The sequence below is a fragment of the Gekko japonicus genome, unplaced genomic scaffold (assembly GCF_001447785.1).
Source record: "Gekko japonicus isolate JY-2015 unplaced genomic scaffold, Gekko_japonicus_V1.1 scaffold623, whole genome shotgun sequence".
Lineage (NCBI taxonomy): Eukaryota > Metazoa > Chordata > Lepidosauria > Squamata > Gekkonidae > Gekko > Gekko japonicus.
In genome coordinates, this window is record NW_015174293.1 from 155,325 (window position 1) to 169,050 (window position 13,726).

The 13,726-nt window shown below is 45.0% G+C and overlaps 1 protein-coding gene across 1 annotated transcript in view; it reads left to right on the top strand.

The window, feature by feature from the left end:
* Nucleotides 1-12,765, top strand: part of LOC107121181 — a 136,880-nt gene extending 124,115 nt beyond the window's left edge. The window contains exons 15-17 of the mRNA XM_015424055.1: nucleotides 6,184-6,276; nucleotides 7,920-8,046; nucleotides 9,786-12,765. Of these exons, the coding sequence (XP_015279541.1) occupies nucleotides 6,184-6,276; nucleotides 7,920-8,046; nucleotides 9,786-12,520 (2,955 nt within the window). The 3' untranslated portion in view covers nucleotides 12,521-12,765. The remainder of the gene's footprint in view (nucleotides 1-6,183; nucleotides 6,277-7,919; nucleotides 8,047-9,785) is intronic.
* Nucleotides 12,766-13,726: the final 961 nt, after the last annotated feature.

Sequence of the window (13,726 nt, forward strand, 5' to 3'; positions counted from 1 at the left end):
GGCGACTTCTCTGCGGTGGAGCGCGGTGGTTGCAGCTCCGGCGCGCCCAGCCATGGGGGAGCTCCCAGCGGCGCTGCTGCTGCGGGTCAAGGCTGCTGCGGGTTAGGGCTGCACGGAGGAGGAAGCTGCCACTGCTGCGAGCCCCCCAGCGGCGGCGGTGAAGGCAGGCAAACAGGAGGGAGTGAGCGCCCGGCCCCTCCTCAGTCCCCATCTCACCCCATTCCCGGTTGTGCGCCGTGGCAGAGGCAGAGAGGGGCCACCCCCCCGGCCAGCCGCCCCAGGCAAGGACCAGGAGCTGATGGCGGTGGTCAAGGCAGAGGACGTGGGTGCTGTGCAGAAGCTGCTGCAGAGGCCCACGCCCGGCAAGGCCAGTGAGAGGAAGGTGTTACGGCAGGAGGAAGGCGTGTGTGTGGGGGGCCCTCAGCGAGGAGTCGCCTGCCCCTGGCAGGGTCGCCGGGTTGCAGGCGTCGGGCAAGGACCCCCGTGTGTGTGTGGGGGGGGGTTGGTCTGCGGTGCCGGGCACCCTGTTGGAGAGGCCGGGGTGGCCCTTGGCGGGTGGGACGGAGGGGAAGGGGACCCAGTTGGCGGGTGCTGTTGCGCCGGTCATGCACTCCTGCCAAGCTTCACTTTTGGGAAGCTTTGTTTCCCTCCCCCCCACACACACACGTCTCCAGGCCCCACCGGGAGGTTGGCATCTGCGCCTCGCCTAGGGCGCAGAAACACCTCGGGCCGGCCCTGCTCACAACAGCCTTATTTAACCTTTCCCTATGAGGAAAGGTTAAAGCGCTTAGGGCTCTTTAGCTTGGAGAAAAGACGACTGAGGGGTGACATGATCGAGGTTTATAAGATTATGCATGGGAAAGAGCAGGTAAAGAAAGAGGTACTTTTCTCCCTTTCTCACAATACAAGAACTCGTGGGCACTCCATGAAACTGCAGAGCGGTCGGGTTAGAACGGATAAAAGGAAGTACTTCTTCACCCAAAGAGTGATTAACACATGGAATTCACTGCCACAGGAAGTGGTGGGTGCTACAAGCATGGACGGCTTCAAAAGGGAATTAGATAAGCATATGGAGCAGAGGTCCATCAGTGGCTATTAGCCACAAGGTATAGCTAGGGGCTCTGGGGCAAGTGATGCTCTGTCTTCTTGGTGCTTGGGGGGGGGGTCAACAGTGGGAGGGCTTCTAATGTCCTGGCCCCACTGCTGGACCTCCTGATGGCACTGGTATTTCTGGCCACTGTGTGACACAGAGTGTTGGACTGGATGGGCCTTTGGCCTGATCCAACATTGGCGTCTCTTATGTTCTTATGTTCTTATGTTCTTATTATGCTGTGAGAAAGTGACAGGCCCAAGGTCACCCAGCAAGCTTCTATAGCAGAATGAGGATTTGAACCTGGGTCTCTCTCTCTGTAACCACAACCCCATGCTGGCTGTCAGCTTTCCTGCCTTCCCTCCCCCTGACACCTTCTTGCTGTCAGGGGCCAGTTACAAAAGTCATGAGAGAGGAAGTTGCTCGGGCGACTTGTGTGGGGGCCATGGCCAGGCCCAGTCAAACGAGGGCTGTGGAGGCTCTCTGCCACTGGGCTCGGGCGAGCCGGGTTGCGTCAGGTCAGGGCTGCCACCCCCCCACCCCACCCCAGCCAGGGGGGGGAAGGAGGAGTTGTGCCGATTGCATGATCGTCAGTGGCCAAGGGGAGCAGCGGTCAGCCAGGGGGCCAAAGTAGCCCTGGAGAGGGCCCTGCTCCTTTGCCCTTGCTTCTTTGACGGACAGAAACAAACGTTTGATAAGGGTTGTGGTTGCCTAGTGCCCCCCCCCCAAATGTCCAGTTGGTTTCCATGTCTCAAAGCTACAGGCACTTTTTAAAAAAATCCCAGGTGGTTCACCCCACCCCACCCCAACCCCAGTTTTGTTCATGCAGGGTTGCCACTTTCGGGAAAGTCAGGGAAATTGGTCTGAAGTCAGGGGAAGTCAGGGAAATTGTGATTGAAATATATTCAAGCTGTGGATTTTTGACCTGCTGCTGCAAGAGCCTGATCTGTTCTTGTGGCAACTGGAATAGAGAAGGAGCAGAACACAAGTGCAGAACTCAATGATGCCCTTTCCCAACCATTTTAGATAGAACGTTCATGTAATTTTTACTGTACCTTTAAAACAATAACGAAAATGTTATGCCATTTGTTAGCATTCAGAGTTTATTTTAATTGAAATCTGTATCTTGGTGTAATTTTTGGTGCCATTCCAAAACAGATGTTGCTGCAGTTGATGTTGAAAGAAGCTGATATTAAATCTCTTTGACAAATATTTTTGCAGTTGAGACTTGTGTAGTTGTAGAGTGGAACCTTACCTTGCATTACTGCAATATATTTTTTAACTTGTGGTTATATTTGAATTGCTGTCAGGGTAATTGACAAATGTTGGTCAGGGAAAGTCAGGGAAATGAAAAAGAAAATTTTAGTGGCAACCCTGTCATAGAATCATAGAGTTGGAAGGGACCTCCTCCAGGGTCATCTACTCCAACCCCTGCACAACACAGGAAATTCACAAATACCTCCCCCTCCACACACCCACAGTGACCCCTGTTCCATGCCCAGAAGATGACATAAAACCTCCAAGATCCCCAGCCAAACTGGCCTGGAGAAAAATTGCTTTGTGACCCCAAAGTGGCGATCAGCATTTCCCTGGGCGTGTAAGAAAGGGCCACGAGAACTAAGCCCTGAGGCAACCCTTCCTGCCCTCCTCCCTCTCATGATCTGCCTGAGTTCACAGAATCAACATGGCTGTCAGATGGCCATCTAGCCTCTCTTTGGAAACCTCCAAAGAAGGAGAGCCCCCCACCTCCTCCCGAGGAAACCTGTTCCACTGAGGAACTGCTCTAACTGTCAGGAAGTTCTTCCGAATGCTTAGCCGAAAACTCTTCTGATTTAATTTCAACCCCTTGGTTCTGGTCCGACCTTCTGGGGCAACAGAAAGCAACTCCGCCCCATCCTCTATATGGCAGCCCTTCAAGGACTTGAAGATGGTGATCGTATTGCCTCTCAGTCGTCTCCTCTCCAGGCTAAACATCCCCAGCTCCTTCAACCTTTCCTCATAGGACTTAGTTTCCAGACCCCTCAGCATGTTCGTTGCCCTCCTCCGGACACATTCCAGCTTGTCTAGATTCTTCTTAAATTGTGGTGCCCAAAACACAGTACTCTAGGTGTTATTGTTTTAAGATTTCAGGGTTTTCTGCAAACCTGGGGCTTTTCTCAGGTTTGCAGAAATGATCTGTATCCACAGATGGGGCCATGTTTATTTATTTATTTATCTATTTATTAGTTCAATTTATACCCCACCCTTCCCGCCAAAGCGGGCTCAGGGCAGCTTTGTTGTTGTTGTTTAGTCGCACAGTCGAGTCCGACTCTTCGCGACCCCTTGGACAAGATCTCGCCAGGCCCTCCTGTTTTCCACCGTCCTCTGAAATTTGCTCAATTTCATGTACGTTGCATCTATATGGTCAGGGTCCGGCTTACCTTAGGGACTGCATCTCCCCACATGTTCCCCCAAGGGCACTACGGTCGGGGAATCAAAATCTCCTGGACATTCCAGGCCCCAGAAACATCAAATTTGCGGTTACCAGGGCTAGGGCGTTCTCGGTGGCGGCTCCTACCTGGTGGAATGAGCTCCCAGAAGAGATCCGGGCCCTGCGGGACTTGGTGCAGTTCCGCAGGGCCTGTAAAACGGAGCTCTTCCGCCAGGCTTTCAAGTAGGAGCCACCGCCACCACCATCATTACGCCATCATCATTATGTCACCATCTTTCTATCTACGCCCCCCTCATCAGTCCCGCAAATTGACCATCTTCAGAGCGGGAACTATTGGGGGTGCGAGACGTGCCGGGCAGAGGTCAACGCTGTACGGATGTATATTGTTGCTGCTGTATTTATTGTTACTACTGTGGCTTGTTGCTAATAATTTTAGAATCCCATCTTGAACTTTTATAGTTAAATAATTTTGGAACACCGTAAAGTAAATTTTAGTGAAATTGTAATTGTATTTTATATTATTCTGTACTGTTTTAATGTTTTAACTTGGGCATTTGTGCCCCTTGTGAGCCGCCCTGAGCCTTCGGGGAGGGCGGGGTATAAATTTAAATATAAATAAATATAAATAAAATAAATCTATGACACTGTCTAACCATCTCATCCTTTGCCGTCCCCGTCTTCTTTGACCTTCAATTTTTCCCAGCATCAGGGTCTTCTCCAGTGAGTGCTCCCTTCTCAGGGCAGCTTACATGTTGAGAATTAGATATATTGATGTGTACGCAGCTGTCCAGCCATTTATTATTAAAATCTTTTTTAAAAAATTGAACTTTAGCCTTCATGTTTATATACGAGGAACACACTGGCATTCTTAGACCAAAGAGGGACAGCTCAAAATGCTGCCAGAGGAAATTTAAGGGCGCTAAGCCCCCTTCTAAGCCTTCAGAGGAAACAACCTGAATGGTTTCTTGCTGCAGTGGTGCTGCTAGAACTTTGCCCTCTCGGCCCCCCTCCACCCCCCCACCCACCCCCGATCCCTTCTGGTTTCTAAATAAGTGAATGGGAACGCAGTGAGTTCAGGGAAGGCCTTCGGGGGGGGAGCAGGCAGAGCTCTGGTCTGGCTCAGGGAAGCCCCGCTGGGTCCTGTGGCAGAGAAGAGATTACCCGATGGTGGTGAGGCCAGTTGTCTCTGGCCCTGGGGAGAGGGTGGTGCGGAGAGGATCCAACCCGGTGGCCAGTCAGTGAGAGCCTGTTTCTACCTGCCAGCATTCAGAAGAATTCAGACCACACTCTGAAGCCAGAAGGAGCTTAAATTCAGGTGCCTCCTTGATGGAGGGACACACATTCTGACCTATGAAATCGCGGTTACCAGAATAAGTTGTGGAGGTGATATGGCTATACCTATGGCCCATCACTAATACCAGGAGTACAATTGTAGGTTTACAAGGAAACTACATCTGGTTTTAATATATGTGTACTAAAACTCTGTAACAGGTGTATGAATGTGTGTCTATAATATATTGATAATAGTGACCACTGAGGAAGGCCCTTAGGGGCCGAAACGCGTTTGGTCTTCAGTTGGAAAGTGTTTACCTGTCATATGTATTAGTAGTGGATAAGCTTTTATAGTCTGAACTTAGGGAAAAAAATGTTTTAATCAGTATAAGTTTTAACATGTGTACACCTTAATAAATATTTGTACTGTTATATATATATATATATAGTTTAGCTTAGCCCTTTCGGTTCGCAGTAATTAACTGAGACCCTCTTGTTTTGCTCCATCCGTCTCCTCTCAAGCGCGGAGGTGACCTGATGGCCTCCTTTTCTTTGAGGTGGGGTGATGGGTTGTGTAGCGTTATGTCTCCTCTGTCACCAGGCCAGAGAAAAACATTCCAGTCTACCTTTCCAAATTACATATGTACATATGTAAATTATATATGTAGCATATGTACATATGCTAATCTCATTCAGTCCTTACATCTGCATTCTCACCAAGAAGGGCTATACGTCCTCTTTATTTTAGCATACAGCTTATTTGGAATAGTAGATTGGAATAGTGGTTGTAATATAATGAAATGAATTGTAGAATGTATTGTAATTTGGAGACAGATGGAGCGTAACAACAATTCAACATTCCACAATTAAGAAGGGTACATTTACACATCAATCTCCAATTTTGATATATTTATTTGCTTCACTGTGTTTCCCTCCAGAATTAAATCCAAACAAATGGTGACCATATAAACTAAGCTTGTTATCCTGTTTGATCCTTGCATCTGTTAAACATCTTCATTATGTTGTATTCTACTTGCTGGTCACCCTTTACCTATATGTTTGGACTGATAACTTCCATTTCAGTCTATCTGAAGAAGTGTGTCTGCACACGAAAGCTCATACCTTGGATCAAACTTTGTTGGTCTTAAAGGTGCCCGACTGGGCTTGAATTTTGTTCTGTTGCTTCAGACCAACACAGCTACCCACCTGAATAAGATCTATAATGGAAGCCTTCATAACAGCCACAAACATCTTTCCTCCTTTTACGTACAAATTCTGTTATCTTTCCATATCTGAAACCTGCTTATTCTTATTGCTAATTGTCTTTATTTTTCTCTCTCTCCTTTCTCCCTGTTGACTACTTATCTTTGCTGGTTTCTTGGAAACTTAGGCATTAGAGAGGCAGAAAGAGTTCTTTGATTCCATAAGAAGTGAGCGAGATGATCTTAGAGAGGAGGTGAATATGCTGAAAGAACAATTGAAGGTATGCAGAAATAACAGAAAAGCTGACTTGAGCTTTGCAATTGGGGCATGATTAGATAAACGTAAAATAGACTGGCTTTATGCTTGCTGTGTGTGCTGAACTGTATTGTCAAACACATACAGCCACTTTATGGTATCTAACAAGAAAATATCATTGAGGAAAAAAGTACACTAGTGGTGCCTATTATTTGACAGAAGTCTAAATCCAGAACTGGGTAATAATACCTTTTTTATAAGGCGCATCCTCAGTATCACTGAACTGTGCCAGCTTCCGAGTTCTCCTGGGTATCAGAGGGGGATGATGATGGCGCAAAGGAAAGTCCTGCCGGACCTGCTCCTTTTGCCAGGGCTTTTAAGGGGGCGGAGGCTGAGTGCACTTTAGGAGTAAAGAGTTACGTGAGGCTTTAGTGTTGCTGTTTTTTTTAAAAAAAAATTATTTGTAAGCCACCTTGAACTATGGAAAAGGTAGATTAGGAACATTTTAACAAAATATTTTATTTTATTTTAAAGTCATAGAAGAGAAGAAGAAATATTTTTAGGCCGTGATAGAAAAGCTTCTGGTCTGCAGCTTGTTCAGGATATGTTACAAATTTAATTAGATGAGTTGGTGATGAGTAAAACTGGTTAGGGCTGCACCAAAGCTTTCAGGGGCGGGGGAGAGAATGTGAACCTCCCGTCCCCTCGTGTGGGGTCGGCCTTTCTTCTCGCCCTTTTCCTCCTCAGAAAGCTTTAGCGCAGCTGCCCTCTGATATTTTCATTGATTCTAATAAGAATTATGACGTGACTCTTCTTTTTGAGACTTTCTGAACCAGCGTGGCTGGGTCATTTTTCTCTGAGGTGATAGCCTGTGCCTTCCCTACTGTCGACCGTATTCCCTTATGTCTGTGGCACAGGCCTTGGTCAGCATCTCTTGCTAAACACATTACATGTTAGTTGCCCAGCAAACCAGATTGAGAGTAGTCTTTGAAAACAGCTGCATAATTCAAGGTCAATTCCACATCTGCCTGTGAACTCACTTTGCTTGCCTCTATCTCTCTGGCTAACCTCACAGAGTTACTGTCAGGATAACATGTTGCTGTGAACTTCTTGGAGAAAGAGCAAAGATAAAAGTGTAATTGGAATCTTTCCACAGATCAAGATATCTCTGTTTATCTAAATAATTTATCTGAAGGGATGTCTTCTCCCATACATTCCTGCCCAGGAATGGAGGTGGTGGGGAGAGGCTTTCCCATGGCAGCCCCACAGTCATGGGGCAGCCTCCCCCCCCCCCCGGGGAGGGTTTGCCTGGCCCTCTCGTGGCCGGTCTTCAGCAGGCCGCTGGAGACAGTTTTCTTTAGGACTGCATTTTGATAAATCTCTTATTAATGGCAGTCCTAATTGGGTTTTTTTAAATTGGAAGTAGTTTTATTTATATTGTAAGTGGCCTTGAGTTCTGCAAAGGAGAAAGGCCGCTAATAAATGTTTTGAATAAATACCAAAATATTTCCTCTATTTACCAGATGTACCAGAGGATACATGTATGTATGAATATGCTTTGTGTCACCTCTGATTTGGGGCTCTAGCTTGCTGTAAACAAATTTCATGTCCTAGGTATTCCACAACTATAAGGTAGCTTAATAAAAACTTGTATTATTTTGCCTGCAGAAACATGGACTAATCCCTAATACAGAGATAGCTACCAATGGAGAAACTTGTGATAGACTTCCAGGTTCTTCCACACTTCTCCCAGTGACAAGTCATGCTGTTAAGGTAGCCGAAGATGGTACCCTAGGTAAGACCTTTCTGTTTTATTGCTACTTGTCATTTAAAATTATTATATTCTGAACTAACAAATCACCAGCATGCTGCTCGTTCAATCACTTCTTTACATTCTGTCTTCTACCTGTGCTGATGATCACATTGTGCGTACTACTTCTTTTCTTTCCATTTAAAAGGGGGATTAAACAAATGCCTTTCATTTCCCCGTCCAAAAAGTAAGTGATTTAATGGCATCGTAGATTAGCAGCGGAACATGTATAAAAAGTGTGTAACTGTTTTTGTATAGAAAAATATAGAACACATGAATGTCATGAGAATCTCTGAAGTGGCTTGGCTTCTGAGCAACACGTAGGGGGGAGTGCGTGGGGTTTTTTGTTTTTGTTTTAAATTGTATTCCTTTATACCCTGCCTTCCTCCCCAATGCGGATGAAGAGCCGCTTACACCATTCCCCTCTCATTGTAACTTTACAGCAACCCTGCGAGGTAGGTTAGGCTGAGAACATGCGACTGGCCCAAGACTACCCAGCCAGTGTCCCTGGCAGAGTGGGGGCTAGAATAATACAGAATGAATTCCACCCACACGAACTGGTAGGCGATGGGGGGTGGGGTTGCACTTTGTAGTACTTAGGTGGGGGCAGCCGTGTTGGTCTGAAGCAGCAGAACAGAGTCTGAGCCCCCCCAGCGGGGGCACCCCCGGACCAACACCGCTTTAACTCTGGGAGGGTGGGAGCTCCCGTGGGCGGGCGGGCGGGCTTCCGGGTGCCTGAGGACGTGTGCCCTGAGCACACAAAACTTTGTTGGTCTGGAAGGTGCCCCCGCCCCCCCCCCCGGGGGGACTCGGACTTTCTTCCCCTTAGGACTGTACTGTTGAAATGATCAGATTTGTGATGAGCACCTTTTGGACCCTAATATTTTCTTCAGCAATAAAGTACAAGAGTGAGGAGTTAGGGAAGTCAATAGAGAAAAATGAAATACTCGTTTTTATTTTTCAATATTGTATTATTTATTCTTATGAAGAAAATTGGGAGTGTTCAGTATGCACCATTGCAGCTACTTACGAGCACAGTGCCTTGGATCCTGAGGGACATGCCTGCTGGTAGGCGTGGGAGCTGATTGGCTGATCCTTCCCTCCCATTTGCCCATCATGCTGCTTCTGAGGGTCCCCCGTCCCCCCTGGGGCAGCATTTTGGGAAACAGTCTTTGTTGCAACAGGAGAAGGGAGACAAGGAACTCCCCATATCCCACGAAGGGAAATGCAGAGTTTAGATGTGGTGTCCAAGCCAACAGGAGTAAAACACACGCACACACACACACACACCCACACACATACATATGATCCAAATTCTGTTTCTGAAAAGAAATCCCCCACCTTTATAACCTTCAGCCCACATGTTCTTGTCCTTAATACAGTTACTCACTTGGATAGATGTTCCATTAAAATTTATAAGGTCTGTCTGCATCACTGTACACAGAGTGTCAGTAGAGATTGCCAGTTCTCTTGAGTCTGTGAAACCTTCACAGTGTCAATAAAAGCAGAACAGATCAGATTTATAAAGATCATACTATTGTGGGGATGGAAATGTTTCACTGTTTATTCTACATACTAATTCAATTGCTTCTTTGGCTTCACATAATTGGCAAATTTCTTAACAAGTCTTTTGATTCATTCTCTCTTCTGGGTTTTAAGTGAGGGTGTAAGTTAAGTAGTCTCCCTACAGTGTGGACCCTTCAACTTTCTTAATGATCTTTTAGGCAGAGCCATTGAAATGGAGATGAAAAATGAGAGTGTGGAGAATGTGAGGAAAAGAGAAATCTTGCAAAGCACTGAGAATGAGGAACACACAGAGGAGAATGAGGAGATGGAAATTGTACAGGAATGTCTGGACACAAAGACGCACGCGGATGGAAGTGGGAAGGCAGAGGGAATCGCAGGAGGCCGAGTCGCATCAGCGCCATCGTTAAATGGTGGACTTGAGGAACCAGCTGAAAATCATTCAGCGCATGTTCCAAGAATTGTTTGTGACTTTAGAAACAGTGATGTGGCTGAATTAAGGGATGAATGGGGGTTGCTGGGTAATATAACAGAAGTGAAGGAGGCTAATACTGAAAACATTAAAGATGGGACTGTTGTAAATAAAATTGATAAGCAAAATAACATAGCAGATCCATGTATTGAGGCTAGTTTGGAAACAAATATAGTGTCTGAAATACTTTCTGAAGAACAGAATAGAAAAAACCAAAAAGATATTTTAGTTGATGAGGCAGGAACCAGTGATAATGAAGTCTTTGAAGGAACTTTAGATTCTGTGACTCAGAACCCCACAGAAACTTCCAGTCAGTCAGAACCACTGAAATCGACAGGAGATGCCCTTACAGAAGCAGCAAGGATCGAATCTAATGTTGAGTATCCATGTGAGGCCAGAAAAACTAGAGAGAACAAAGTTGTTGAGAGGGATTTGGAGAGCCAAGCTGCTGAAGGTGAAGAAAGTTTAGAAATAACTAAAAAACCTGAATGGGGCAAAAAGGGTATTGATAAAACTAAGGACAGGAATGAGGCAGAAAATGCTTTCCTGCAGCAGGAAACCAAAGTAATAACTTCAGCCGTAGAGGGGGGGGACGTCCCATGTGCCTGTGAAAGGGCACAAGCTGAGCTTATAGAGGAAGAAAAACAACTTAAAATACAAGAACCCCAGTCCATGCTTTTGCAACATGATTTGTTGGTTGAAGAGGAACAAAAAGAGCAAGAGACAAAAGAAAGTGAAAATAATACTGGAAAGAGCCACATTGAAAAGACTGAAGAAAGAGATGCATTGTTGGGAACAATGGATGCCGATGCTGAGAAAAATAATGAGCAACCTGCCATGAAAGAGATTTTATCAGGAAAAAATGTTGCAGATAGTGCATCTCCAAGTGAATGCCAGATCCATGAGGAAAGAATATTAGAGAATGACTCTATAAAATACAGGGAGAGAAAACCTGAATTCATACCTGATGGCAAAACACTGGCATGCATATCAGCTGCACATAAAGAATTTGCTGAAGGTCAAACCAATCCCACACAAGTTAAGACTGAGCCTACAGGAGAGCAGAGTACAGAAGAGCAAGTTGACATTGTCCAGGAGCCAGCTGTGATGACAATCACGGGGGATACTGAAAAAGCGGCCGAAGGGGAGAAAGAAGATGAGAATCCCAGAGAGGCAGGAGAGATGCATCATCCCACACAAGTTAAGTCTGAGCCTACAGGAGAGCAGAGTACAGAAGAGCAAGTTGACATTGTCCAGGAGCCAGCTGTGATGACAATCATGGGGGATACTGAAAAAGCGGCCGAAGGGGAGAAAGAAGATGAGAATCCCAGAGAGGCAGGAGAGATGCATCATCCCACACAAGTTAAGTCTGAGCCTACAGGAGAGCAGAGTACAGAAGAGCAAGTTGACATTGTCCAGGGGCCAGCTGTGATGACAATCACGGGGAATGCTGAAAAAGCGGCCGAAGGGGAGAAAGAAGATGAGAATCCCAGAGAGGCAGGAGACATGCATCATCCCACACAAGTTAAGTCTGAGCCTACAGGAGAGCAGAGTACAGAAGAGCAAGTTGACATTGTCCAGGAGCCAGCTGTGATGACAATCACGGGGGATACTGAAAAAGCGGCCGAAGGGGAGAAAGAAGATGAGAATCCCAGAGAGGCAGGAGAGATGCATCATCCCACACAAGTTAAGTCTGAGCCTACAGGAGAGCAGAGTACAGAAGAGCAAGTTGACATTGTCCAGGGGCCAGCTGTGATGACAATCACGGGGAATGCTGAAAAAGCGGCCGAAGGGGAGAAAGAAGATGAGAATCCCAGAGAGGCAGGAGAGATGCATGATATTGTGCCAGACATCCAGGAGTCACAGAAGGTTGACTTCAGTACTGAAGAAGAAAAGCTTGAGATTGAAGATGAAGAAGCTGGTGAAGAGTATCATGAAGCAATTGATTTTGTTGAGTTTCCTTCTGGAGAACTGAATACCTCTGAAAGGAATGTAGGCCAGGGTAATGAAGAAGAGAATAATAAGCAAAAAGAAGAGAAAGGCGGGGCTACAGAAGGGGCAATGCAGACTGTGCTCAGGGAAGACTGTGACAATCAATGTAAGAATGAAGAACAAGTTGCAGAAGACAATAACAAGGAGCAAACCAATCAGAGCTCTGTGAAGGAGGAGATAAAGGAGAGACTACTGACTGAAGGTGATGAGAATATTCAGGAGGAGAAGCAAAAGGAATCTGAAAAAGCTGAGCATTTGCAAATTGATCCTTCTGTGTCTGCAAAAGCACCAGATGAAGTGTTGTGCAATACAAATGGAAAGCTGTTAGATGAAAACAATACAAAAGAAACTGCTGAATGTACCTCAGAGCAGCTGGAAAATCTTGGGAGAGTTGTAGATGAAAGCCAAGAGGAAATTCAAGTGAGTAAGAAGGGTAAAGGTAAATCTCGAGAAGATTGTGTAGTAGCATGATCTCAGAAGCTGGGCTGTTGCTTGTTGGTGGCGTAGCAGCCATCTGAGAAGGTTCAGGGTAAAAATTCACTTTTGTGCAATAGACCAAAGAAAACTTTCTAACTTCTGCTTTTTTAACTTACTGTAAACACAAATTCCTTTCCTATAGCAATTATGAATGTATCTGATGATGCTGTTAAATTATCAGGTTTAATTATCATTTATCACATCAGTACCAATCTATTGAATTCTTAATGAAGACATTTAATCACATCAAGAGTACACAGAAAGTGTTTTTATCTTTTCAGTATTTGAATGAAAGCTAAGCCTTGGGTGCTTTTAAAATCTGCTGATCTTCTAGTATATGCTGTCAGTTGTCAGACAAATGTATATTTGATTCTAGTAGCGGTAAAGTACAGTACGTTCAGTATTTTTTAAAAAGCAGTTGGTGTTTTGCTCGAGAAATATAAAGGTGAACATTGTGTGGTTTGAATATTAACACATTCTCAATTAATACCAGATTTTATTGTCAAAATATGGTTTAAATCCTTCAGTGAATACAAAAGTACCTTGGGATCCAGCCCATTCCCGTTAGCCATTTTGCACTGAGTCAAGCCTTCGTCTTGAACATGGTTCGGAATGTGTCAAAAGGGCACTCTGTGTTCAGCCTTTTTATCAGCTAACATTTCTTGCAGCCCATTTCTATCTGTGCCTTCCCCCCAACATTTGAAGAAATTTTTTCTTACATGTAGATGATTTCCCCCCAGAATACAGTCAAATTTGAATTTCTGTATGAATACCTGAGTCATTACTTAAAACCACAAAAAGAAAAGATAGTGACTACTGCTACATTATTCACAAAACTCCTACGTAGTACATTTTTTTATTAACATGAAATCACGTGTTCCTAGTTTGTCACTCTGTGCCTTATTTCTAAATGTACACCAACCAGGAGGATTTTAATTGTATAATACAAACTTTTAAAATTTACTTTTAAGCTATTAAAATGAGAGGAATGGGCAAAATGTAGAGCTATATACAACATATTAGGTGTTCTGTGAAATTATAAAAGCACAAAAATGTATATCACGTACTGAACTGAATATAATGGAATAAACTTCTTATACTTAAAATTTGCCCACTCTTTGCAAATATATATAATTAAATTGATATTGTTTCTAATGTACTTATAATTCTCTGGTATTTAGCTGCTTGTACATATTCTGT